The sequence below is a fragment of the Triturus cristatus genome, chromosome 5_1, assembly GCF_964204655.1.
Source record: "Triturus cristatus chromosome 5_1, aTriCri1.1, whole genome shotgun sequence".
Lineage (NCBI taxonomy): Eukaryota > Metazoa > Chordata > Amphibia > Caudata > Salamandridae > Triturus > Triturus cristatus.
Genome location: NC_140587.1, coordinates 130,330,397 through 130,356,692, shown reverse-complemented (window position 1 = coordinate 130,356,692; position 26,296 = coordinate 130,330,397). Strand labels below are relative to the sequence as shown.

General features: G+C 48.6%; 1 protein-coding gene across 2 annotated transcripts in view; it reads right to left on the bottom strand.

Moving 5' to 3' along the window:
- PPP1R16A (protein phosphatase 1 regulatory subunit 16A) overlaps positions 1 to 26,296 on the bottom strand; it is a 339,253-nt gene that overhangs the window by 24,218 nt on the left and 288,739 nt on the right. For both annotated transcript variants that reach the window (XM_085604570.1, XM_085604571.1), the window contains exons 3-4: positions 20,431 to 20,576; positions 5,405 to 5,508 (exon numbers count right to left, since the gene is read on the bottom strand). In XM_085604570.1, coding sequence (XP_085460696.1) covers positions 5,405 to 5,508; positions 20,431 to 20,576 — 250 coding nt within the window. The remainder of the gene's footprint in view (positions 1 to 5,404; positions 5,509 to 20,430; positions 20,577 to 26,296) is intronic.

Below are 26,296 nucleotides of genomic sequence, written 5' to 3'. Positions count from 1 at the left end.
TCGTGAGCCTCGTGTCCCACTGCAGTACCCCGTCCACTGCCCAGGTTTAAACCACAATGGACACATTCTAGCAGTTTGGGCTGGACTGTCTGTTTTCGGTCAGTGCAAAGTTAGATATACATATGGTTGGTCCCTGTCTGTAATGCCTCTGTGCACATCAAAAAATCGTCTGGAATGCGGCCCAAGTGGTTAAGCTGACACTGCAGTTTACGTGGAACACTGAGGGATAGCACTCCCAAGACCATAACTTGAATACTACACTATATTTAAATCAAAAATACTTCATTTCCAAGAAATACATTCTTAGAGAAATATTGCACATTACGCAGTTCATTAGAAAACAAATTACAATGTCATAAAATTAATAGTGCGCAGCACACATTTAGATCAATTTAACCAACGCATGACTTCGGCTAATAGCCGTATAAACACTTAAAATTTCCGACGCTAAAAGACAGCAGATGGTCGACAAACCAAAGTTCTACATATATTAAGAACACATTAAAAGGACAAAAACTACACTATTTAATTATACTGGAGAGCCTGCTGCACAAGCCCTGAAGGAGTCAACGGTACAACTCTTACCGTAACAAAACACGTGTTGACTGATTCGATTTCTAAGAATTGAAACTTGGCTGGCTAGGATTTATGGCCTGAACCTTGATAAATTCAAGATTTGATTGGCTACCAAGTGTAACATTGTTGTTTTGGAGTGCTGGCCCCTTGTTTTTTTACAGATCTACATATGGTTGGTCCCTATCTGTAATGCCTCTGTGAGCAAAAAACAATGGATTGTCATGCGTTCCGGGTGCTTGCGCTTCAATCATGCATTCCATGTATCAATTCTTTTTCCTTTCTTTTTTCCCCCAAATCTTTTTATTACGTTTTATGCAGTGACATGAGGACTTCAGCCATAACCCCTGGTGCTGAGTCACGCAGGGCATTACAGCTATTTGTATAAACTAGTCCACATGCATGGATTGTTCTGGTTCCTTCAATGCATGATGAGCATTTCCACTCTCCTACCGCTGCAGTATTCCCCTCTGCAAGACTCCATCTTCCCCCATGCCGTCAACAGATCTCGACTCGTGCCGTTTGAGCCGGTCCATAGAGTCTGTATTCTTGTTCGTTTCTTAAAGAGATTCCATTCTGCTTTGCAGAAGTTTCAATAATCCACTATCTGTTCATTCGCGGACGGTAAATTAAGGCGGTCAGCCACAGGTTACAACTCTACAGACGACGTAGAACGCCTGCATAATGTTGCAGCTGCTACAAATTCATTCTTTAAATGACCGAGAACAACTCAACCGCTCCTACTGGCTGTCCAAGAGTCCCAGGACTGGTGGCAGGCATCAACTCAACCCCTGCTGCTGGCTGTCCAAGAGTCCCAGGACTGGTGGCAGGCATCAACTCATCCCCTGCTGCTGGCTGTCCAAGAGTCCCAGGACTGGTGGCAGGCATCAAGTCATCCCCTGCTGCTGGCTGTCCAAGAGTCCCAGGACTGGTGGCAGGCATCAACTCATCCCCTGCTGCTGGCTGTCCAAGAGTCCCAGGACTGGTGGCAGGCATCAACTCATCCCCTGCTGCTGGCTGTCCCAAGAGTCCCAGGACTGGTGGCAGGCATCAACTCAGCCCCTGCTGCTGGCTGTCCAAGAGTCCCAGGACTGGTGGCAGGCATCAACTCAGCCCCTGCTGCTGGCTGTCCAAGAGTCCCAGGACTGGTGGCAGGCATCAACTCATCCCCTGCTGCTGGCTGTCCAAGAGTCCCAGGACTGGTGGCAGGCATCAACTCAACCCCTGCTGCTGGCTGTCCAAGAGTCCCAGGACTGGTGGCAGGCATCAACTCAACCCCTGCTGCTGGCTGTCCAAGAGTCCCAGGACTGGTGGCAGGCATCAACTCATCCCCTGCTGCTGGCTGTCCCAAGAGTCCCAGGACTGGTGGCAGGCATCAACTCAGCCCCTGCTGCTGGCTGTCCAAGAGTCCCAGGACTGGTGGCAGGCATCAACTCAACCCCTGCTGCTGGCTGTCCAAGAGTCCCAGGACTGGTGGCAGGCATCAACTCAGCCCCTGCTGCTGGCTGTCCAAGAGTCCCAGGACTGGTGGCAGGCATCAACTCATCCCCTGCTGCTGGCTGTCCAAGAGTCCCAGGACTGGTGGCAGGCATCAACTCAACCCCTGCTGCTGGCTGTCCAAGAGTCCCAGGACTGGTGGCAGGCATCAACTCAACCCCTGCTGCTGGCTGTCCAAGAGTCCCAGGACTGGTGGCAGGCATCAACTCATCCCCTGCTGCTGGCTGTCCAAGAGTCCCAGGACTGCTGGCAGGCATCAACTCAACCCCTGCTGCTGGCTGTCCAAGAGTCCCAGGACTGGTGGCAGGCATCAACTCAACCCCTGCTGCTGGCTGTCCAAGAGTCCCAGGACTGGTGGCAGGCATCAACTCATCCCCTGCTGCTGGCTGTCCCAAGAGTCCCAGGACTGGTGGCAGGCATCAACTCAGCCCCTGCTGCTGGCTGTCCAAGAGTCCCAGGACTGGTGGCAGGCATCAACTCAGCCCCTGCTGCTGGCTGTCCAAGAGTCCCAGGACTGGTGGCAGGCATCAACTCATCCCCTGCTGCTGGCTGTCCCAAGAGTCCCAGGACTGGTGGCAGGCATCAACTCAGCCCCTGCTGCTGGCTGTCCAAGAGTCCCAGGACTGGTGGCAGGCATCATCAACTCAGCCCCTGCTGCTGGCTGTCCAAGAGTCCCAGGACTGGTGGCAGGCATCAACTCATCCCCTGCTGCTGGCTGTCCAAGAGTCCCAGGACTGGTGGCAGGCATCAACTCAACCCCTGCTGCTGGCTGTCCAAGAGTCCCAGGACTGGTGGCAGGCATCAACTCATCCCCTGCTGCTGGCTGTCCAAGAGTCCCAGGACTGGTGGCAGGCATCAAGTCATCCCCTGCTGCTGGCTGTCCAAGAGTCCCAGGACTGGTGGCAGGCATCAACTCATCCCCTGCTGCTGGCTGTCCCAAGAGTCCCAGGACTGGTGGCAGGCATCAACTCATCCCCTGCTGCTGGCTGTCCAAGAGTCCCAGGACTGGTGGCAGGCATCAACTCATCCCCTGCTGCTGGCTGTCCCAAGAGTCCCAGGACTGGTGGCAGGCATCAAGTCATCGCCAGCTTGGTTCGGATGACCGAGGACAACTCAGCCCCTGCTGCAGCTGTCCAGCAGTTCCAGCACTGGTGCGAGGTGTCTAGTCGTCGCCAGCTTTGGTCAGGATAGGTGTGTCCAACAAAGCGTCTAGATCTTCCATGTGCTTTAGAAGACCACGGCTCACTTAACGTGATCCTGCAGGTATTTGGAAATGTGCAGTGATGGCTTTGATCCTCGTCAACGGTAACAGTGCAGTCTTATGATGTTTTATGTTGACTGACACGGCTGAACCGAGGTTTGTTCTTGTTGGGCCGTATGGAGAGCGACCAGTTTGCGAGGACAGTTTGTACTTTGATTGGCGACAGGACGGAGGCAGAACATTGCGCCACGCATCTGGATTTCAACAAGTGCTGGAGATCATCATTTTGCAAAACCCCTTTTGGTGGACCCATAATGTTATTTGTTTAAAATCCTTACAGCTTAGCGGTCTTTGAACTCGCTGATAGGCAGAGGAAAGGTAAGGCATTACCCTAAGGCAGTGAGGTGTAGTTACAACAACACAACTGTCTCACACTTTGAAATACAAGTTGGGCTGTGGAAAACAACAGAAGAAGGGGAAAGATAACCCTCAGAAACTGAAAGTTTAGGGTTAAAAATGGATGCGGCAATCAGAGATTCATCCTTGATTCTCGAGACAAGGCACCGGCATTGATGCAGATTTCATTAAGTGGTAATGGGCACTTCAGACAACAGCAGCCAAGATCCTTATGTGTGTCCTGTAGTGGGAAGCTAACTCATCCAGCCATAGGACATCTGTTTCTGCATTGGGCTAGTGATGAGCACACGTTCTGCTCACAGAGTGAAAACACAAGGCCGGGTCTAGAATCATTGATCGGTCTCCAATCTCAAATTTCTTTAAATCTTTTCCTTGGGTCAATTTGTTCCTGGACCCAGAACATGAGACCAAAGAAAGCTTTAGCACATGGGGAACAGGGAAGACATCTCACAGCCATGGTAGAATGACAGTTGCCGGAGCCATTCCCAGGCACTTAGGAGGACAGAGCAATTGTGCTTTTTGTATAAACACAGACTGCATCATGCACAGCTGACATTGGCTCCACAACCAGCAGTACCAAGAGACAAGGCAAATGGGGTTGTGTTACAGAGAGAGTGCACTAGGTGCCGGGTGCAAACAGGGGCAGTGCACTCTATACAGAAACCCATAGGGCAACCACGACCTTGCAACTGCCCTGGGGACAGCGCATTAGAGAAAGACAGAGCAGCTGTTTGAAGACAGAGTTTTCCCCTGCAGGCAGGTGCATGGGCATGTTTGGGGGATTCCATGGGACTCCCTTCCCTCCCCTTAAGCAGGTGTTCTCGGGGAGCGCACTGACTGCTCACCATCTCTTTGTGGCGCGCATTTACTGTGCCTCCTGACAGCATTATTGCCTACGCATTCAGAATTGCACTGCTCTTTGTGTCTTTCATTTTTGTGTTGTAGTTGTTTATGTAACTGTTGACTGCATATTATAGGATCAACTCACTGACTTTGAAAGGATGAGGGGCTGAGCGACATTTTGTTGCGGAGGTTGTGCGTGTGCAGAGATTGGAAAGGAAGGCCTTGGAGGACAAGGAGAGGTTTGTGAGGGAGGCTACGTCAACAAGATGTGTAGTTTTTTCAGGCCTGAGATGAACTTTCAGGAGATTAGGATAGACAAACCCTCCAAGATGTTTTTGCCCTACCAAGTGGGGGGTGGGTAGATGAGGTGAAATTTGATGGACGGGGGACAGTGCGAGGCATATTGAGAGCCGTTCATGAATGATATGTGAGAGGAGAGTAACTTCAATAAGAAACTAGCCCTGCACATACATTTCAACTAGAGAACCAAGGCATGCTTTGCACAGACAGAGATTAGCATGTATGTTGTTATCGATGGTCCCCATGTCTTCAGCCACCTTCTGGCGCTGGCCGAGCAGAGCTGATGGAAGCTAGGGCTGCTTTCACTCATGTTATCCCGCTCCGTAAGGTTCTACTCATCAGCATTGAGCACTCCGATTCACATACAAGCGTACGGAGGGAATCTCAAGACTGCTTCAACAGTTGCTGCCATGACACCACGTGCCAACAGGACGCAAACCACAAGTCTCCATGGCTTTCAGCAGAGCAGGTAGTAATCCATCACTCAAGCACTCCTGGTGCAGGGCTGACAGGTTGGAGAGCCTCTGGAGCAGGGAGGATGGTAGCAGGTAGGGTCTCACGAAGGATACTCACCCTGATCGGCCATGGCGGTCTCCAGGTGGTCCAGCGTCACGTCGTCCTCACATAAGTCATATGGCATGTTCCCATCTGTGTTGACCGCAAGCAGGTTGGCACCACTGGAGCAGAGAAAAGAACATGCAGAACATACACTTAATCAGATTAGGGACAACTGGTACATAATTATAGATAATGTGGTATTTTGTGCTCATTAGGGGCGAGATCAAAACAACATTTTCTCATTAGGCAGAAAAGCATAAAACCATAAGGACAGTTTGAACAGGCACTCAGTCTCATGTGGTCGATGGTGCTCAAAGCCCATTTGTTTTGCAGAGATTTTTAATTTCTTGGAATCCTGATACTCAGAGGACAGGAAAAGCACCTGCAAACACTCTGAAATGCACCTTGAGGTTTGTGCTGTACCCTTGATAACCTTGCAAATGGGGGTGCGGAGGCGTAGTCCAGCTTAGGGGAGGTGCGGGTGCTGGTAACCATGCAGTGACTACAAGTGCTGGAATTACACCCACATGTAACTTTTCCGAACTTTACAAGAACAAATTAACAAATTCTACGGAGTAGAAGCTGGTATTGGCACTGACCAGCACTAGGCGGCAAGCAAACAGGGGTGCGGATAACTCCTCAGTCAAATCCATAAACTAGACTGTTACAGGTAAGAAGTCAGAAATGTGTTTACCGATTCCGTGTTCAGTACCTTACAAAAGCCACTGGAACGCAGTCATGCTTGACTCTGCCATCAGGGGCTGGAATAGGTCCACAGAGATGGCGTGGAACTTTCAGGAGCTGGAGCTTACAGGTCCTTCGCCCTGAGAGAAGCACAAACTGAATGCAAGATCTCATCAAATTCTGACGTCATACCTTGCCAACTTAGGGTGAACAAAGCAAACACAAGGAGATGATGGATGGAGCACTGAAAATTTTCAGACACTCACCCCCAGTCACAGATCTGGGTTGAATCCATCATCGTTTTTTAGCTCAATTCGCCACCCCAGTTCAGACCCAGCTATATGCAAATCAGTCTCGACCCTGCCCAGACGTGGGCGCCTTGCTGACTTTGCCACTGGATTCAAGCTAGCCTGACGGAGGGGTGTCACCCAGAAACCGGTCCCAGGATGCTTGTTTCTGGTTCAGGGAAGAGCTGGCTTGGCAGTTCGGGCTGGACTGTTCCCATGAGGAAAGGTTTCAGTGCTCCGTCAAGCATCTCCTTCTGTTTGCTTTGTCCATAAACAGCACTCATAGTTGCGCCACTCTCCTGCAAGGGAATGTAACCATCCCTCACCCAGCACACATGGCCGGCTGACCCCTGGTTGACTACGGCATTAGATCCGGGGTTCAACTCTGCACCGTTGTCTGATCCATGACCGCCCCTCTCACAAGAGTGACCAACAATCCCACCTAATCCACAAAGGAATACACAGGCTACCAGTTGTTCCAACAACCACACATCTCAAAATCTAATCAAGGCAAAATCTCGAAACAAGAACGGAATGCACGGTTACAACTTGCTATCTGGTCTCAGTTCGAACATCCTCCTTATCGCAGACTAATAGAAGACATTGTGCCTGTACAACATGCGGCAACCCCTCACGACCACCTGACCCTGGTCACAAACCAGCCGAACAAGAAGAGCAGAGGTGAACTTGTGGTGACATGCGAAGCCATTACTGACCTCCAGCGATACGAATCCTGAGCCATGGGATGTGAATCCATACTTCTCCATTGATCATCTTCCTATATCTTCTCTGCCTCCACACTTCTCATTGACTGACCACCCTCACACATCCCAGCCTCCACTGATGCTCTTCTAGACTCCGTCTCACGATACTGCAATCGGCCGTAGGAAGCTCTGGATCTCAGAGAATCTCAACACCTGGAGACCTGCACCAGACCACCTCTGCCTCATTAACCCTGCAGAGCACTTCGCTGAACAAGCGAATAATCTTGAACTCCACTTTCTCTACATAGTGAGCAGTGGCCGTCCTTAATTGGATCAAGTCCTGACACGCACACAACGCCCAAAATGTTCAATTTTCTCCATTCTGCTCATCATCGCTCCCTCAGGTAGGGTTCCCTCCAGGTTCAACAACCAGCCCTCTTCTCTACCATCAACACCTGTTCCCGCTTCTTGATCTTGTGACAAATGTCAATCTTCCCTGTTAGAGCTTTGTTGATGAACCAAGATCACCTTCCAACTTTACGACCCAAACAACTTTAGCCTCGGCCAATGCCTCAGCGCAGAAGCTGGGTATGGCCGTGCGCTTCTACCTCACTGTGCAAGCCGTGAGTAACCAAGTGACCAAAAGCGTTCTCGACACAAGGACAACATAAAACCACATCTTCCCTTACCCTGGTCCTTCCTCACAGGCCACAACAACTCTGGCGCTCTCTTAGATTGACAATAGCATTCCTTAGACACCTCATCAGCAGGCTTCAAGGAGTGCAGAACACTGCAGCCAGACAAGCATGGACCCACAACAAACAGGACCGCGTAACCCCAGCCGTCAAGGCCTTGAACATCAGCAGCGACGAAATCCTGATTCAGCGGACTCCAGGCGCATGTTACACTGGTTTGTATATGGAATGTCACGATGCTACATGCTAGGTGCCATTGAGACAGATCTGGAGCCTGACACAAAAACACACTACTAGTATGTTGCACTTCGACCAACACTCTTATCGCTGATGTACAGCCGGCTACCACAACACTACACACTCTTTTGTTTCCTCGTTTACCCACATTTCACCAGACTGGTGACCCGTGCAACAATGTCCTGACTGACATTTATCACATAAACGTGACGGAGGGGCCCTAATGTGGGCTGAGCTATTACAGAAGTAGAAAACAGCCGCAGTGACCGACCCCCAGGGATCACACGTGTGCCACCCTCAAGTCTCCATCAAGGGTCCTCGCGCAGAAGAAAGGCGCAGAACTGCAGGAAGGGGGTGGTGGGGGGTGTATGCCTGAAAATCCTCCTTCAAACGCCCTCCAGGGAAGAGGCAAAGAGAGGGGCCTCTTTTTATGGCACTGATCTGGTGGAAGATACTTCGGCTCAGACACATTTATGGACAGACAGATAAAAAGACAGCAGGCATACATAGAGGAGGCACACAAGCATCAGAGGTGCAGTCTAGCATTCACACATGCAGATAAACACACAGGGAGAACAGGCGAGTAAGCACAGACGAAGACACATGCACACATACATGCAGATTAGATTAGATTTGGATACAACCCTGTACAGCAGCTGCCTTCTATATTAATCCAAAATCACAAAAGCCCCCCACACCTTTAGAAGAAAGGCCCTAACATTAGGAAGCGTGCCCGATAATTGACCTGTAATGTCTTCAGAGTAATACCAGGTTCCATGTTTTAGAAGGGCTCCTTGTTGCTACGCGGGGCACATGTGAGGGGGAAACGTGCTCATGGGGGCCCCGGCCTGCAAGAAGGCATCACTCGAGGTGCCGGGGGCTTTTCCATCCCTTTGAAGCCCTGTAGGTTCCAGGGTTCTTCGATCCTGTTAGGACATCTTTACAAATGACCCCACATCGCCTCCGAAGCAAGAACTCACAGACATCCTCGGACTGTAGGACAAGCGCTGCGGCTACTCGGAAAAGGCTCACCAGGCACTAGATGAGTCCGTGTATGTCTCCGCATGGCAGGGGGCTCTTTCTGCAACGACTCGCGTGCCTGGGAGCTGCTCCGAGTGTCCCTAGGGAAGTAATCCCACCTCTTAAGGATTCTCGAGGTTGGTCCAAATAAAATAACGAGCACGTCTTCCCACAGCCATGGTGGGGTCCTTTCTGCTAAGCCCCTCAGATCTGGGTTACGACGGGGAACACCTTCACAAGGGCGCAGACGAACTGATGAAATGCGGCGCCGCCTCGGTCCAACGGGCTCTTCTCATGGGCAAGGCGGTGTCAATCGCTGTTGCAGGTCCTGCTGGCTTCTGAGTCCATCGGCAGGTGAATGGGTAGAGGCCGGCTCTCGTGCCCAGGTACCCAGGGGCACCCCAAGTGAGGCAGGACAGGGGAGCCGGCTCCGATGCCTTGGTCAGCTTACACAAACCCAGGGGTACCCTGAGAGAGGCACGGAGGGGATGGAACCGGAATACCTCGCCGAGGCGTTAGCTGGTTACACCAAAACACCACCGGTGCCCCACCAGTTGGAGGGCAGCGGAAGGGTACAGCCCCCGGCTACCCCGCCTGCGGATGGGGGGGGGGGGGAGGAGGTCTTCGGCCGGGTCGCCCATCTGCAGGCCCAGGGATCGCTGGCAGGGGATCCCGTTACAGGGCCAACAATATGAAGATATGAAACATTCATAGGGCGCCATGCATCGCCCCGCCGGAACAGAGCAGGGCTGCGGGCTGCTGGGTGACGGGGGCAGCTTATGACCATGCCTTCGGTGTCCCGGGCTCCCTAGCGCGACTGGACGGCCGTCGATAGGAGAACTTCTCCACGTGCTGATAAACTTTATTGGGCATAACCAAAACTGTAAGAAAGGGGGGTACAAAGCAGGCGCGCAACACCCATTGGACTCAAAGAGCTTCATGTATCACTATTATTATCTACCAGCCGGCGAGAACAGAGTACTTAAGTAGGCGTGGATGAGAACAAGCACGGTACAACACCGACCCCGTGTGGCAGACGTGAGAACTGACTGCGAGTGGAGCATTTATTTACCCACAAGCCACGGTTTTCTCAATTGTTGGAACAACGGTAAGGACATTTCTAGTGCTCTGAGATCAGATTAAACTGAGGGGTTAAAAACACAGATGGATCTACCGCACTCTAGAAACATCATACTGAACACCAAAAGAGCCACCCTACTCCTAGAATCTCGTCTGGAGGTCAACATAAAACATACGCCTATCCTCCCTATGGTACAGCCATACACTCACAATTGACGTTCCCTCATTTTCCTGGTGAGGCTGGTCCTGCAAAGGCATTAACCCTCATAGTGCAAGACATTTTCGAAAACACTTCTCCGCTTCCATTCTCAACCTTGTAAAATCGGTTCAATCTTGCTAACCTGGATTTCTACAAATTCCTTCAACTTAAAGTCGGACTTGCAAAATTGAACCTATCGGGTAGTAGTCAAACTATCACTACCATCTTGAACCACCTATCCAAGGTAGGGCATCTGGGCTCATACATATATAAAATTCTCTTGCTGAACCAAAACAAAACTATCTCGTAATCAACGGAAATGGGAAACCGAGTCTACCAAGTTAAACATCGCCTTCAACTGGGACAACATTAACAACAGGGCCGGCTTTAGTGCTGGTGGCGCCCTGTGCGACAATGTTTGTTGGCGCCCCCAAATGACCACCTCCCCCACGGATTCTTTCACTAGCACTCAGTGAACAAGTCTCCATAACCACACTCTCTCAGATGCATTGAATTAGTTATATAGCGCCACTCATACTAGTGTTGGGTGTCAGAGCACTTTGCATCACACACACATTACACAGAGACAATCAATCATACGTGTGTAAATCAGTGTATAGGAAATGTTACATAAGCCAAAGGACAAAGTGTAGGAGTCGCATGTCATCCATACTGGTAGGCAGTATAGTTTAAGAGTGCTTGGTGTGGAGAAGCACATACGCAGAGTCGAAAAAGAAACAGCATAGTTGGGAGTTTTCTTTAATAATAAGAATCGATTTCTAGCCAAATTAATCCTTTTTGCAACATTAATCAATGTTCTAATAATGTATACTTTGCAGTGTGTTGCAGTTCTAGGATGAAAGTTAATAGCTCACTATTCTATATTAGGACTTTAAGTTATCAATTGCAAGTAACAAAAGGATGCCTCTTTTGAAAGCCGTAACCTGCTGATCTGTTTACATCATACGCACTCTGTAATCTACTTGGTACACGTTCTTTGCAGCAGGCATATTAACCCTCTGCACTAACTTCACATATGTCAAAACCTCCACTATGCAAAACGCTGAGCTCTCTCCAGGAAGATCATTAATCACAGGAGTTATTGTGACATTTATGTGAGGCCTGGGGGAAAGAAACGCTGCAGCAGGTGCTTCAAAAGCATAATAAAGTTTCAAGCACGGCGCCCCCAGGAAGCCAGCACCCGGTGCGGTGGCACCGGTCGCACCGCCCTAAAGCCGGCCCCGATTAACAAATCCCCCTTTTCACATAAAATGTTGCCTATATTATCACAAACTAAATTTATGTTAATAAACAGGGGTTACTGGACTCCCGCAAGACTCTTCAAGGTCGGCCTTGCAAAAGTCCCCACCTGTTGGAACTGCGACAAACATGAGGGCTCCCATAAGCACATGCTGTTCAGATGCCCCCTCCTTCAAGACTTGTGGGTTAAGGTGTTTCACTACATCACACTTACCCCAAAGATTCCCCCCACGAGAGTTCTCATACATTATACTGGGCCCCCTGGATCCCCAACTCAAGGACAACGATCGATTCCTCCTGGATTTAATGCTTACTCTAGCCTGCAAACTATTCCTAAACTGGAAAAACTTCAAAGCGGTCTCTTTTTTAGGTCTCGCCCAGCTATCGCGTAAGCAATCGCCCAGCGAGACTATAGTAAGGGGCTCCCAAAAGAGGATTGCATGGCGAGCACGCGCACAAAAGAGGATTGCATGGCGAGCACACGCACAATCACGTGCATCGTGCCGCCATGCAATCCACTTTTGGGGAAGCGCTTCAGCCCACTGGCTTCTTCAAAGGGTCCGCTCCCCTGCCTGGAATGCGCTCCCCCGCCCCCGCCAAGCGCGGGCGCCACGCTCCACCAGGCTTGTCTTGTTCTCAGTTCTTATCTGATCTGCGCTACAGACATCTCACATTACCATCCTTTCACTCTGCCCTCATATTTAACTTATCTACATACTTCAAAGAAGGCCTGGTGTTTTTTTTTCAGCACTGGCAACAACTGTTAACAAGCAACAAATGAGCGGCTCTATAACAACAATAGGCCAACACGTACACTGTGTCCACCTGGCTTACAAGTTACAATATACACTGCAGGAGATGGGTACTAATATATATAAGACAAAATATGTACCTAAACACCTAAAAGTTTTGCTTATATTCACTGTTTTGTAGTGAAAAATACAAGGAGAGTCTACATTAAAAGGAAAAATAACTTTACTAAGTGTATCTGTGTGTTGTCTCTGTCTGTGTGTGTGCGGTTCTATATGTCTCTCTTTATCTGTACATCTCAAACCTGCATACCTATCTCTGTGTATGCGTCTGTAAATGTGTTCGTCTCAGTGTGTATATCTGTGTATGTGTCTCATTTCTGTATGTGTTGCAGTCAATGTATGTGTGTGTCTTTATTTGTATGTGCATCACATCTCTGGGTGCATCACTATACTCTGCGTACATCATTGTCTGTGGCTACGCATCACTGTTTATGTGTGTATATCATATGTGTGATATTACTGACGCTGTATGTGCATTATTGTTTATGTATCGGCAGCAGTGTCTCTGACTTTGCATCACTATCTCTGTGTGCCTCACTGTCTCTGTATGTTCCTCACTCACTCTGTATGTGCATCATTGGCTCTCTCCTTGTAGCTTTGTCTCTAGGTGTGCATCACTGTCCCTATATGTACATCACTATCTGTGTGTGCAATACTATCTTTGTATGTGCATTATTGTTCGTGACTACATCAGTGCCTCTGTGTCTTTGGCTCTCTGTGTGTTTCACTGTCTGGGTGTGCCTCAGTGTGTCTGTCTGTGTCTCACTGACTATATGTGTACATCAGTGTCTCTGTGTATGCATCACTGCCTCTGTGTGTCTCATGATTTCGATGTGTGCCTCATTGGCCCAGTGTGTGCATTACGGTCACTGTGTATAACTCACTCTCTCTGTATACGCATGTCTGTTGTGTGGGTGTGCGTGTTTGTCTCTGTGTATGCGTCTTCTTGCATCCCTGTCTCACAATGTCTGTCTTTGTATGTACGTCTGTGTCTATGCGCCTTTGAATCTGTGTCTCTGATATGCGTCTCTGTCACTGCACTTCTCAACATACTGCACAGCAGCCACACTTCTCTACTGCACAGCTTAGAAACATTGACAAAGTCAATAGCTCTGCCTAAACACTTATAAGGCCCCCCAATGCATAGCCAATAGGTCTCGCCTTTGGGACATTATAAGTGTTTAGTTATCCAGCACAATATCCTTCATTAAACCTCAAGTGTTGCATGGCTAATCACATATAAGGTCCCAAAAGCGAGACCTATTGGCTATGCCAATGCTTGTTTTAAATGGCAGGAGTAGCTTTCTTTCCTTAGGGGTGCTGATAACATTTCTCTCCAAATTCACCCGTGGGGATCTTCATGGCACTCAGTTTGGAATGCGCTAGACACAAGTTCCTTCGCTTATAAACCACCATGACCCCTATCATAGACAAACACACCTCCCTCCTCTTTTCTCACGATGTATCTGACCCCCCTCCTGCAATTTAGAACTCCTCTATTCTAGGCCCTACAACCACCACTGTCTTCCCACATTCATGTGAGACAAAATCATTTAATTCACTCCTGCGCATTCTGTTTAGCCATAGCTGTCACGGTGAATAATTCTGCCTGTTTTTAACCTGCTTGTTTCTAACCCTCATGATCCTAAAAATGTTGTTGTATAACATGTACGTTTAAAGAAGAACAAGGGGACCCAATTGAGTAGGCAAGGACCTTGGGTAACAGTTTTTAAAGAGGTCAATGGTCCTTGGTGTAAAAATGTTCAAACAGGGAAATGAAAATAGAGCAGAATCGTCTCTATATAGTTTCGATCCAGCCGGATAGTACGATTTAATCAAGGTTAATAATAAGTGTCTAAACGCAAAACAATGTACAGTGGGATACAATCCTGTATCCAATGAAATAAAAGTAAAGCAAGTAGTGAGAAGGTGAACAAGTACAGCAAAACAAAGGAAAATTTTCAGGCAAAACAACGAAATGCTTGTTGTATGATCAGAGCAATGAAACAAGCGTGATAACTAACACAACTGTTACACATGGTATATAAATAGTTTGTGTGCACGGTGTTTAAGCAGTCGACGACCTTTCGATCCCATTTACAACAATACCGGGATCATAATCAGGACAAAAATGCTGTTTGCCTGAGCATCATGAAAATTTTAACAACAATTGGTTGTAACGGCAGGGTGGAACATTCAAGAACGGGAGCCTAGATGGGTCGGGCCCGGTGGTTCTAGACCTTGATCATCCGTTTTGTAGACGGTGCCCGTAGCGTGGGGGTCACGGTGGTGAGACTGTGCAAGTTGGGCACAGTGGCTCACGAGAGGGGCGGTAACGGCAATGGGAAATACCTTATTGCCCGAAGTGGTTGCGGTGCAAGGTGGCCGGGGGTCTGGAGGCGGTGAGATACCGTCTAGGGAACAGCTCAGACATTGAGCTGTTCCCTAGACGGTATCTCACCGCCTACTGCTTAAACACCGTGCACACAAACTATTTATATACCATGTGTAACGGTTGTGTTAGTTATCACGCTTGTTTCATTGCTCTGATCATACAACAAGCATTTCGTTGTTTTGCCTGAAAATTGTCCTTTGTTTTGCTGTGCTTGTACACCTTCTCACTACTTGCTTTACTTTTATGTCATTGGATACAGGATTGTATCCCACTGTACATCGTTTTGCGTTTAGACACTTATTATTAACCTTGATTAAATCGTACTATCCGGCTGGATCGAAACTATATAGAGACGATTCTGCTCTATATTCATTTCCCTGTTTGAACATTTTTACACCAAGGACCATTGTCCTCTTTAAAAAAAGTTGTATAACATGTATGCATTGTATTATAGCTCACACCATATGTAACAATGTTATGCTATGCATCCTATATGGTATTCACACATACGCGACTATGTATTACCCCTGATGCAATGTACTGATCAACCAATACTGCAGAATGTTCACTGCGTTATCTTATGCACAGCCTACACCCCCTCCCATTGGTGTCTCCTACCTTTCCTACTGTGTATTTATTTCCTTTGCCACTGTCTGTCTCTGTATGAAAAATGTAATAAAATACTTTGAACTAAAAAAAAAACACAGATGATCTGAAAAAAGTGCTGCTTGACAAAAAAAAAATAAGAACACAACCGACCCAATTCAAAAAGCTGAATAGAAAATGTTGAACTCACGTAAATCGCAAACTACGTCTTAACATATTAATGTATGTTGTTCATTGGCCTCCAAGCGCTTTTTATTGTAGCAACCAGTGATGGGATAGAGGAGGAAGCGGCGGGATTCTGATTTCGGTCGGTAGGCTGCAGAAAGAAATGTTCTCCGGGAATTATCCGACCTGTGTCCCCATGCAGTGTGACGAGCCTTGGCTGGCACGTGCAGCAGTGTCGGCACCTTCAGGGCACTTCGTCTCTTGATTTCCTTTTCACCACAACCTGCTGCACAATGAATGCCTCGCTCCAGCTAAACTCACGCGCAAGGGGTCAAAGCGGAGCCTGGCTCAAACATGAAACTTGACGCCCTGCAGTCGATCAGGAAGAACAGCGAAACACCCAAGACTCCAAGAGTTCTTGGCTTCTAAGCCTCTGAGTCTCTGGATAATAGTATATCTATACATGCTCTGTAGAAATATTGCATACGCCTCTTCATTGTGTAAACGTATTCGTAACCAATTAATAGGCCATAATACAAACTGTTTTTGAGCATTTTATGAGTTCATTGCTACTAAACGAGCCCCATTGTGTCATCCTTGGAATAATGAAAGGTTAAAACCTGCAAGGATTGACACCCCTGACGGAACCGTTCCGTCGTGAGCCCGCCCGCGCAACGAACCTTCAGCGTGGCGCGGGAATCCGCGCCGCGCTGAAGGGCCTCGAAGGATGGATACACTGGGCTGTTTGAAGTGGCCATTTATCAAACTGAGCGCTTTTACCAGGAGCTTTACCTGCCATCTGCAAGCAGCACATGGAGCTCTGAAGATGGATGAACATAAGGCCCGGCCCTGCACATACATGCTACAATCAGCAGGCGCACTGACCCTCTGAGCTGCTCTAGGATGATTCGAACCCGCGAATGCACATAGATCCCTCCACTGCAAGTGTTATGTTACGTGTGTTATTATACCGTGATAAGTGCTTGACACACATTGATCTCTGCGGTAGGTGTCTTAGCCCTCCAGGCTAGCTCAAAATGTATCCGGTCTGTGACCAATAATAAAGCCAGAATAACTTTATGAACGCTTTTTTTTTTATTATTGTCTATTTTGTGGAGGTAGAGTTCGTAACCCGGGCTAATTTGCGTAACTCAAGGACTATGTAATGCACTCCAATTACAGTAACTTAATGTATCAGTTTTGTTCCAAAAACAACTTGTTTCTTCTATACACACCACCTCGTCCCACACAATGGGCAAGAAATGCACAGACGGGTCAACGTAACAACCTGCACAGAGGTCACGTTGATAAACAACATCAAAGAACAGAAGGCACACACCTGCTTGAAGCCCAGGCGCACAAACACACTGTTCTCCAATAACAGAGGCCGCTCTCACGTGCACTCGCGACTCGCCGACATCAACCCGGAAGGAATCACATGGGAGCTCGTTACTCGGACTCTACATTGAGACGGATCTATTCTTCAAATCCACAACACCTAGAAATCACAGGTCACGTGGTACTGGCCACACCTCACACTACCCAGGCAGGATCCTACAAGCAGCCTCGCGCCCCACCAAGGGACTACAGAAGTTCAAGCACATTGCTCCGACCTTCGTATGCCCTACACCAGCTGGTGCTGCCAGCCACCTCTTCTCAAGTCACGATGCATCGCCTAAGGATGCCCCTGTGATGGCCAATGCAAGACTAGAAGCCAAGGCCCAGCCAGACTCAACTTCAAAAGTCCGAGAAATAAAAATAAAACTTGGTTTAACATTTTTCATTTACACAGCACGACTGTGAAGCGAAGCCGAAGGCTCGCCTTCCACCCAGGCCCACCATCATCTTGCATTTCAGGAAGGAGCCGAGAACCCCCACTTCAAGGCGCATCACCACCTTCTGCCCACACCCAGTTCTCACTGACCCCTCTCAAGATCTCTGCCTTCCCAGGCCCCATTAAGAGTATATCCTCTCGGAGGGGTTGCATGTTTTACTCCAGACCGGTCACTGTGCAGAGCCCTACTGCTTCCGGTACTAGACGTGTTGTAAATAAACATCACAGGACAATAGATTTAAATCGCGAAGGGGCCATTACATGTCAGTGTAAGCAGCTATTCCACAAAGTGTGTGATTACCTACAAAGTTACTGCTTTGAGTGTGTACACGTAATGCACACTTCATGTCCTTCGCCACCGCTTTGACACTCTCATAGGCACTCACTTGTACAGGTCTGCTCGGAAGCTGTGTGCGCAACGCGCAACCTACGCACGTAGACTGTACCTACACGTGGTTTTGAGGCTCACATACAGTCTACGCATGCGCACATTACAGCTTTTATCAGGTGTAAGTGGCGTGTTCCTCCCGTAGCCACGCTGCTGCGTGCATGAAGTCCAGAGTGAGAGCCCTCATCAGAGAGGGGGCCTCTGAGGAGAGAGGGACTCGTGAGACGTTTCATCTCCTCGGCACGTGGTCTATGATGTACAGTATACCCTAACACGTCCTTGCAGCGTCATTTGTCTCAGAGCTGAGACCAGGACGATATCAGCGAACAACCCTTGTTAAAATTCTTTTGCCTTACACTTAAAGTTATGCGAACTTGGCAAACTTTGCACTCCGCCCAATTGGAAACGTTTATCAATTTTACCAGCTTCATACATCTTTACTTGCAGGACGTATTTCCTGTTTAAAATAAAAAGTTTCTTGTGCGCACACTTTCTTGCAAAAATTCTTCTGCAAGAAACTGCTTCCACTAAATGACCTCCTACTCGGATTCTCTCACTACCGCCCTGCAAAAGTGCCCTCGTCTCTCCACAGCCCCTCTCTCACATGCATTACATTTCTTTTAAAGAGTTGCTAAAGGCTGGCTTTACTAATCCACTCAACTATCCACATAAAATACAGATCTATCCTTTGCAGCAGCCACATTTACCCTCTCCCTACATTATGGCAAGTGAAAACTACCACTTTGATCTCTCTCTCTCTAGCAGGAACATTAATCACAAGATGTATCTTGACATTTTTATTGCTGCCTGAAAGCTGGAGGCACAGGTAACTCTGCAGCAGGTGCTTTTTGAATGTTTAAGTTATTGCAAAACACAGCGCCCCCTGCCCCCCTTAAATTACACCGCCAGACAGGGTTTTCCTAATTAGGAGTCCGGAAATAAGTAATAGTGGGTAACTGGAGGCGTGAGGAGGCGTGAGGGGTTGACCAGCAGGTACTGGTAACTCTAGCCTGGTATTTGCACCCAGTTTCCAGCCATCTCGCATTAATGCCTAAAGGTGAAGGCACCGAATCGGGCGTTCCAATGAATAAATTAGATTATTGTGCATGGCCCCCAGACAGACGTCTTGGAACTTAAAAAGTACCCTCGGACCAATTACCATCCGCTTGGCCTCCCAGCGTCGCCACCGCCCTTTCTTCTCACGTGACCGAAAGTGAAGAACCTGTGAATTCCTCCTCGTGTCCCCAGGGGACTAAGAGGCCATCAATTTGCAGCTTAATTTGCAAAGTGCTTCCTCCTGACCTCTGGCCCGTGGGTGCAAATGTCCTTGTCTCTGCCCGCACTACTGTTATATTCTCAAAGATAATTCACCACCTGTGCGAAGTGCAGGGTCGGCACAGGTCAGCGATACATAACTAACGCTAATACAATCTACTCAGGGCGACACACGGATGTATACACACAGTGATGCATGGAATGCTTGAATGGATCTCGGCCTCGGGTGTTACTCACGGTCCCACTGTAACCAAGCTGCACCTCGCTGATGAGCCCACAACTGGGGCAAAACCAGCTCTTGATAGCTTGCATTCCGATTCAGAGAGGACCTGGCCTAGCATTTCGGCTGGACTGTTCCCATTGGAGCAGGGTCAAGACGGATTTGCATATGGCTGGGTCCAAACCTAGGAGGCATGGTGGGCAAAAAAACATAGATTGGGTTCCTCGTTTGATCGCCAGTGGCTGGCATGAATGCAGGCCCTCCATCCATCACTTTGTTTTTTGATGCCCTCGTTAAAACACATAACAAAGGCACGGGCTGTAATATGGCTGGCATGATCCACTACAGGTTTACCAGAGGAAACCTTATTCTTTGATACACAAATGTTCTTGGAGTGAAGGAAAAATGAATATAATTAAAATACGAAAATATTAGATAAAAGGACTCAACATTTTTCATGAAATTTGAATTACTTCCCTTTTCTTTAAATAACCAAGAGGTGGCCATGTCCACTTACATGAAGTAGTTGTCAATATTTTTGCTACCCTAAGAAGGCCTTGCTTTCATTACATTTTGAAGCAGACACCGCTTCAATGCTGTGTAAAGCTAAAAGCCGCTTTTGTGCAATAAATAACCCTTTTAATCTCGCCATTGGATGGTTTTCAGTGTTGGTTAATGTAACATGGCTGAACACGGGTTGCCGCGCACACTCCGGTGTTTGAGTTTCTTGCATCCCTTTCCCTGTCTATACATTGGGACTAGGCTGTTCAACTTGTATCAAATACTTACCTACTGCATTGCGTTTTGTGTTAAATATAATCCAGAAAGTAACTGATGACATTTCAAGCTTACATTCACCATCTCAGATTTAGTTCTAAGTAGTAAAGTTATTACATCTACTTTAGACTTAAGAACCAGGTGGGGTACATACATACTGATAGATTTATCCAGGAAGACAACAAGTTTAGTTTTTTTCGACAGGCCACGAATAAAAAAAAAAAAATGAAATAAAAAAGAACCTCTAGTTCAAGGTAACTTTTGCTAGCGCAATAAACTATTGTACTAGAAAAATGACAACTATATTGATCTACACGCCGCGGTACCATAAAAAGACTCCGCGCTCCATGAACAACAGAAGCTTGAGTTATGAGAGTATGGCCAAGCACTGGATGACACTCACTGTTTGATGAGAAGTTCCACAAGGTGCAGGTGACCACACGTGGCAGCGGCGTGGAGCGGCGTCCACAGTTCGCTGTCGCACGCGTTCACGTTTGCGCCGGCCTCCAGCAGCAGCTTCACGATCTCCTCAAAGTCATCGATACAACACTGCAAGAAATGAACATAAAGAGAGTCACAGACGGCCATGCTGACCTTACAGACAGACTGTACACTGGTGTAGATGAAGATCTGCCTGACCACCGCTGGACTCGGACAACGCCTTATGGCAGCAGAGCCTGGGTATGGGCATGCCCTTGGAAAACGAGAAAGGATTGGAGGATGCATCAGGATGGAGAATAAGGGGATACAGGCTTCCCAAGGCGGGTCCTGCAACCCACAGCACCTTGATCTTGATGGTTATTTGTGATGGAGAGATTTTTGTAATTGCAACCAAGCCATTTTACGAACATTGAATATATTTTCCCAGACCAGCCAAAATCTGACAGAGGAAAAAAACCTAAATGTAATCAAGGACAAAACGGGAAGCATGATCAAGCACCCACAACGCCTCGTCAGGGGTAGTAAGCGCTATATAAATGCAATTACAATACAATACAATACAAGCCAAGCCAATGAGTGATCAAGCACCTGTGACACAAGCCAAAGAGGGATCAAGGACGTATCCAGAAGAGTAATTGTAGGAAGGTGGATATCTGACTATGGTTACCCCCAAATTTTTGCCTAGTGTCTAGCTGGTTTTTCGACTTAGTTGGCCTGAGATCCTGCTATTCAGGATCTCAGCCTGGCTGTTCTCTCTTTAAAATGGACTCCATGTACCCTAGGTACATACCCAATTGGTTGGATCACCCTGTCAGCCCCTGTACCAGTGTACACTAGGTACCCAGGGCATTGGTGTACCCAAGGCCTGCCAAGGGCTGCAGCATGTATTATGCCACCCCAGGCTTGGCCTAACAATTTGACACAACTGGCTGATCACTCAGCTGGGGTAAGTTGGTGTAATCACCTCTTACTTAGGTGTAGTATACCTATACCTAACCTTAAATGGGACACCTGGTAACCTATAAGTCACTCCTATGGCAGGCCTTAACAATCCTGAAGGCAGAGTGCTTGGTTCCATGTGAGATGGTGCTCTGGCATGAGCTGAGCCTGTCTGCAGTGGTCGGAACAACTTCCTTCTACTGTTTCCAGATATCGTCATACCATATACTCTTAAGTGCATTATGAACCTCGCGGTTAAATGCTATCTTTGGTTTGGCTTTATCAAAACATGTCGAGTAAGGTGTCATACGAATTGGAATACTAACCCCTCGCCAATTCTGGCGACGGGGTTAGCATTCCACCCTTCTAGAGGGACACGACATGTACAGTACCTGAAACGCGGGTAAAATCAGACATAGCCTCAGCTCCACAAAATGGATGCTGCCACCACAGACACAAGTCTGCCCTCCTGCTGCTGGGAGTCCTTCCAGCTTGGGAGGTGTGGACAAAGGGTTTCCTGCCAGGGGAGGTGCGTGCACCACCCCAGACAGGATTTTGTGTATTGGTCAGGTAGGGCTTGAAAGAAACCAGACATGCCTGTGGCTCACAAGGAGCCTCGGTGCATATGCCAGTTCAAACCGGTCCTGGGGCACACCAGTCCCGGGCCTGGGGCGAGCTGGACAAAGGATTGGGGGTGTAACCACCCCCCTTCCTGGTCCCACCCATAGGGAGGGACCTAGCAGGTAGTCCGGCCCCTAGAATCCGCTTAAAGGTAGGAGCTGTGTCCTAAGACTTCAGACATCCTGGAATCAACTTAAAACTAAGAAGAAGACGGGAACTTCGACGCTCTGCTGCACAGAGGACTGAAGCCAATCTCCCCTGAGGCCAGGGAGTGACCACCTTGCTAACGCAAGCACCATCCAGCGAATCAACGTCTGCTTTGCCGCCGCCTCCCGCCGGAGCCCGAGCCCAGAGACTGACAAGACCTGGACCTCCAGACCTCTCACCGCCCGATCCACAGTCCCTGCAAAGAGGAGACCCGTGGAGGCACCGAGACACGTGGAGCCAGCCATCTTGAAACGACTACGACAAGCTGACCAGTGCAACAACCGAGGCTCCCTCCAAGTTGTGCTTTGGTTCCTGAGAAGCCCAACCCTCGAGCAGCATCTGCACCAAAGGTGAGCCCTCCAGCATCTCCACGATCTGCGTGGGGCCCTTCTGCATTTTGCCACTCGACGCGCCTAACCGGTTGCTGGCCCGCTGGCTAGTGGCCATCTTGGCGACGAAACCTACGACAAACACCGCTGGTCTGGTTGCTCCAGACTGGCCCTTGCTCCCCTCCAAAGGAGCAGTTCCTCTGACCTTGCTGGTCAGAACCATCAGCTTAAACTCCTTGCCTACAACAATTGCTTTTGCCAAGGCTTGTTTGCTTCGATCAAGTCGCCGACACCGCCGACAGCGAGAGCCGGCGTGGGACAGCTCGTGACTCGACTCCTGGACGTCGTCGACCTTCAGGGACCACGTGGCTGCAGAGTCAAGCTACACCTTCCTTCCTGTTTGCACCCGACATCGCCTGGTACCCACCTGGTGCCACGCTGGTCACTGGCTAGTGACTGTGAACACTGTCCCCTCTGCTTACAGGTCTTCAACATCTCCGATCCACTCTTGGATCCACTGCATCTCTTCCCGACCGACCGCCTGCAGCACTTTTGTCTACAGGCCCCACGGAACCGATAGAAGAAACCCGACGCACTTCGAGGCCTATGCACCCGCTTCCTGTGGGTGAGGTAAAGCTGGCACTCCTGTGCCCAAGTGTAGTATTACATCTCTAGTGCCTGTGTTCCAAATCTTAAGTTCCTAGGTCATCCGGAAGATTCCTTTTGCAGTAACTTTGTACTTTTTACGCACTCATTGAAACCTATGGGAGCACGCGTGTGACTATTTGCTCTGCACACGCCACCCGTGGACCTCCTGGTCACTAACTGACGTTAGCTCCTTGTAGGCCCAGCGATTCTAGAGGCCCTAGGCCTTTTCCCTTTTCTGTTCGTGGTACTTATACCACTATTTTAGTATATGGTTCGAGTGGCCACCAGGGCCTATCCATATAAAGTGCAACTTCTGTGTATTCTGTGATAATCTTGTTTGACGATTTGTGCTCCTGTGCTCATAAAGAGACTAGGGGTTACTTTGAGAAATAAATACATATATATTTTGAATATATATCTGTGTGGTGTCCTTTCATTGGTATAAAAGGGGGTTACTATTGGTAAAACAGCTTGCTTAACACGCTTCACGAGTTTAGCCTCAAAGACTGCTTAGCCTACGCTACCACTAGGGCAGCTAGTCCAAAAAGGTTGACTTACAACCACACCATAAGGGTTGCTTGGCATGGTACAAGGTGGTCACTAGAACTAGTGAACAGCATATACCAGGCCAACTTCTCACAGTAATGAAGAACCTATGGAACACGCCAAAATGTGATCAATGAGACAACCGTAGTCGGGAACCTACAAAATACGCCATAGTGTGAACACGGAAATAACCAGACGCAGAATGAAAGATCTATGGACCAAGCCAAAGGGTGATCAAGAAAATAAGGAGTATGATGAAGGCTCTAAGAGACCTCAGTTGTGCTGTGATGGACATAACCAGAAGCGTGATCACGGATTTACAGACTTAGCCAAACTGTGAGCAATGGCACAACCAGAAGAGGGACCTAACCAAAGTGCGATCGAGGACTATCCAGAAGAGGGACCTAACCAAAGTGCGATCGGGGACTAACCAGAAGAGGGACATAACCAAAGTGCGATCGGGGACTAACCAGAAGAGGGACTGTGAGACGTTGGCCTGGTATATGCGGTCCACTAGTTATAGTGGGCACCTTGCACCAGTCCAAACGACCCTAATTGATGATTAGATTAAAGACAACCTTTATTGAAAGCTATCCTAGTGGTAGCTACGGAGAGCAGCCTGCAGGCTAAGTATTGAAGGAATGTAAAGCAGCTTGGTTTACCAGAATGACCAAATGAAAGGAGAGCCACACAAGGAATATATAAAATATATGTATTTATTACTAAACACTCTCTACTAACCTCTTTATGAGATTAGAGAACAAGATACACAATATTAAAGCACTAGAACAACAGTAAATAGCACAATACACAGTGGGCGCCAGGGGGAGACCAACCCATATATTAAGAAAGTGGTATAACAACTACGACTTGACTAGACACAGTGCCTAGAATCGCTGGGACCCCAAGGAACCACACAAGGTAGTGACACAGGGAACCCACGGGGGACGCGTACAGTGTGAAAACACAGCCGCGAGCTCCGTACAATCCTATGGGAAAGTCGTGGTTGGAATTTTAAAGATTAAGGACACTTAGGAGAGGACTTCAAGCACACCCTATGGAACATAGAAGGTTCTAAGGCCAGCACCCTTGAGAGTACCGAGGTACCCGTGTTACCTATCCCAGGAGAGCCTAGTACATAGGGGGCAAGTGGTGTTGGAAACGCTCGTTGATTTCAATGGCGTGTTGCGAACTTGCCGGGAAGATGAGAAGTGTCCGGTGTGATCCAAGTCTGGATCGGAGCTGAGAAGAACCTGAAAGCAGAGGGGACAGAGTCTGGGTCACTTCACAGTGACCAGGGGCACGAAGACGAATGCCCACCGATGTCGGGTGTTTCAGGTGAGAAGAGGTGAAGCTTGACTCTGCAGCCACGGTGACCAGGAGATGTTGACGACGACCAAAGTCTGCAGGCGAGCTGTCCTACGAAGGATTTCGAGTGCTGGGGGGTCGGTGTCCGGATTGAACATCAACAAGCCTTGGTAACTGCAACCCACGCGGTCAGAGAAAAGATGCTTAGGTGGGGACCAGCAAGGTCCTGGGGACTCCCCAAGTGATGGAGAGTCAGGGCAAGTCTGGAACAACCAGGAAAGCCCACTTAAAATTAAAGTTCCCTTCTCAGGGACCCACAGGTCGACGGACCAGGGATCGCGAAGGGACCTCGAGCTGAATCACAAAATACCAGCCCACGGAACACTCGTGGAGTGTAGGCCAGAAATCTTCAGTGGAAATACTGCTCGGGGTCTGGACTACATGTTGCCCAAAGCACAGCCTCAGGGATCGCCAAAAAGCATATGCTGCTGCAAATGTACACGGTGCCCAGGGGTTCGGGGTGCAAGGTCCCCAGGCCCATACAATAAGGAGTTTCTACATATGCACGTATAATTTGCAGATCTGTAACCTGCTGGGAATCTTAATACTTTACAATTATTTTGAACCCTTAGTATGCCTCTACTGCGCCTCTCTGTACCCCAGTTTCTAGGTTGGAGGGACATGCTTGGTGATCTCTGCAGTCCAAGCTGCATGCAGGGCACCAGGGTTTCTCACTGCCACTTGGAGAACACAGGACCAGTGATGGGACGCCGTGCACATTAAACTGCTAGAGACGTGTGCACCCTTGGCAGTTGATTTTGTGTTTTTTTTCACTACCTTTATTGAGTTTTACACTGTCTGTTACAGCCAATATGAGAAGCATCACTCGTCTAATGCAAAAGCAGTGCTGTGCTACCTGAGCCAATGCTAGTGCCTCCCAGTGAGTCGCAATAGTGTAGCAACGCTGAATCGTTAACATACAATGCCGGCCCCCAGGGAAAGTGAAGGTCGCAGACCAGTCTTTCCCCGGGACCCTTCGTGCTTAGCACAGGACCGGGTGGAGATAGGTTAATTAGTGGGAAGAGGCGGGTTTTGATATTGGGGTTATATAGGCGTCAGGAAGGGTGTATCCAGCCTCTTCCGGATGCGAGCCCCACCAGGTGAAAGGTCGTATTTGTGAGGTGGGGAGTTTCAGTGGCAAGGGTTCAGGTCCCAGCAGGAATTTAGTTT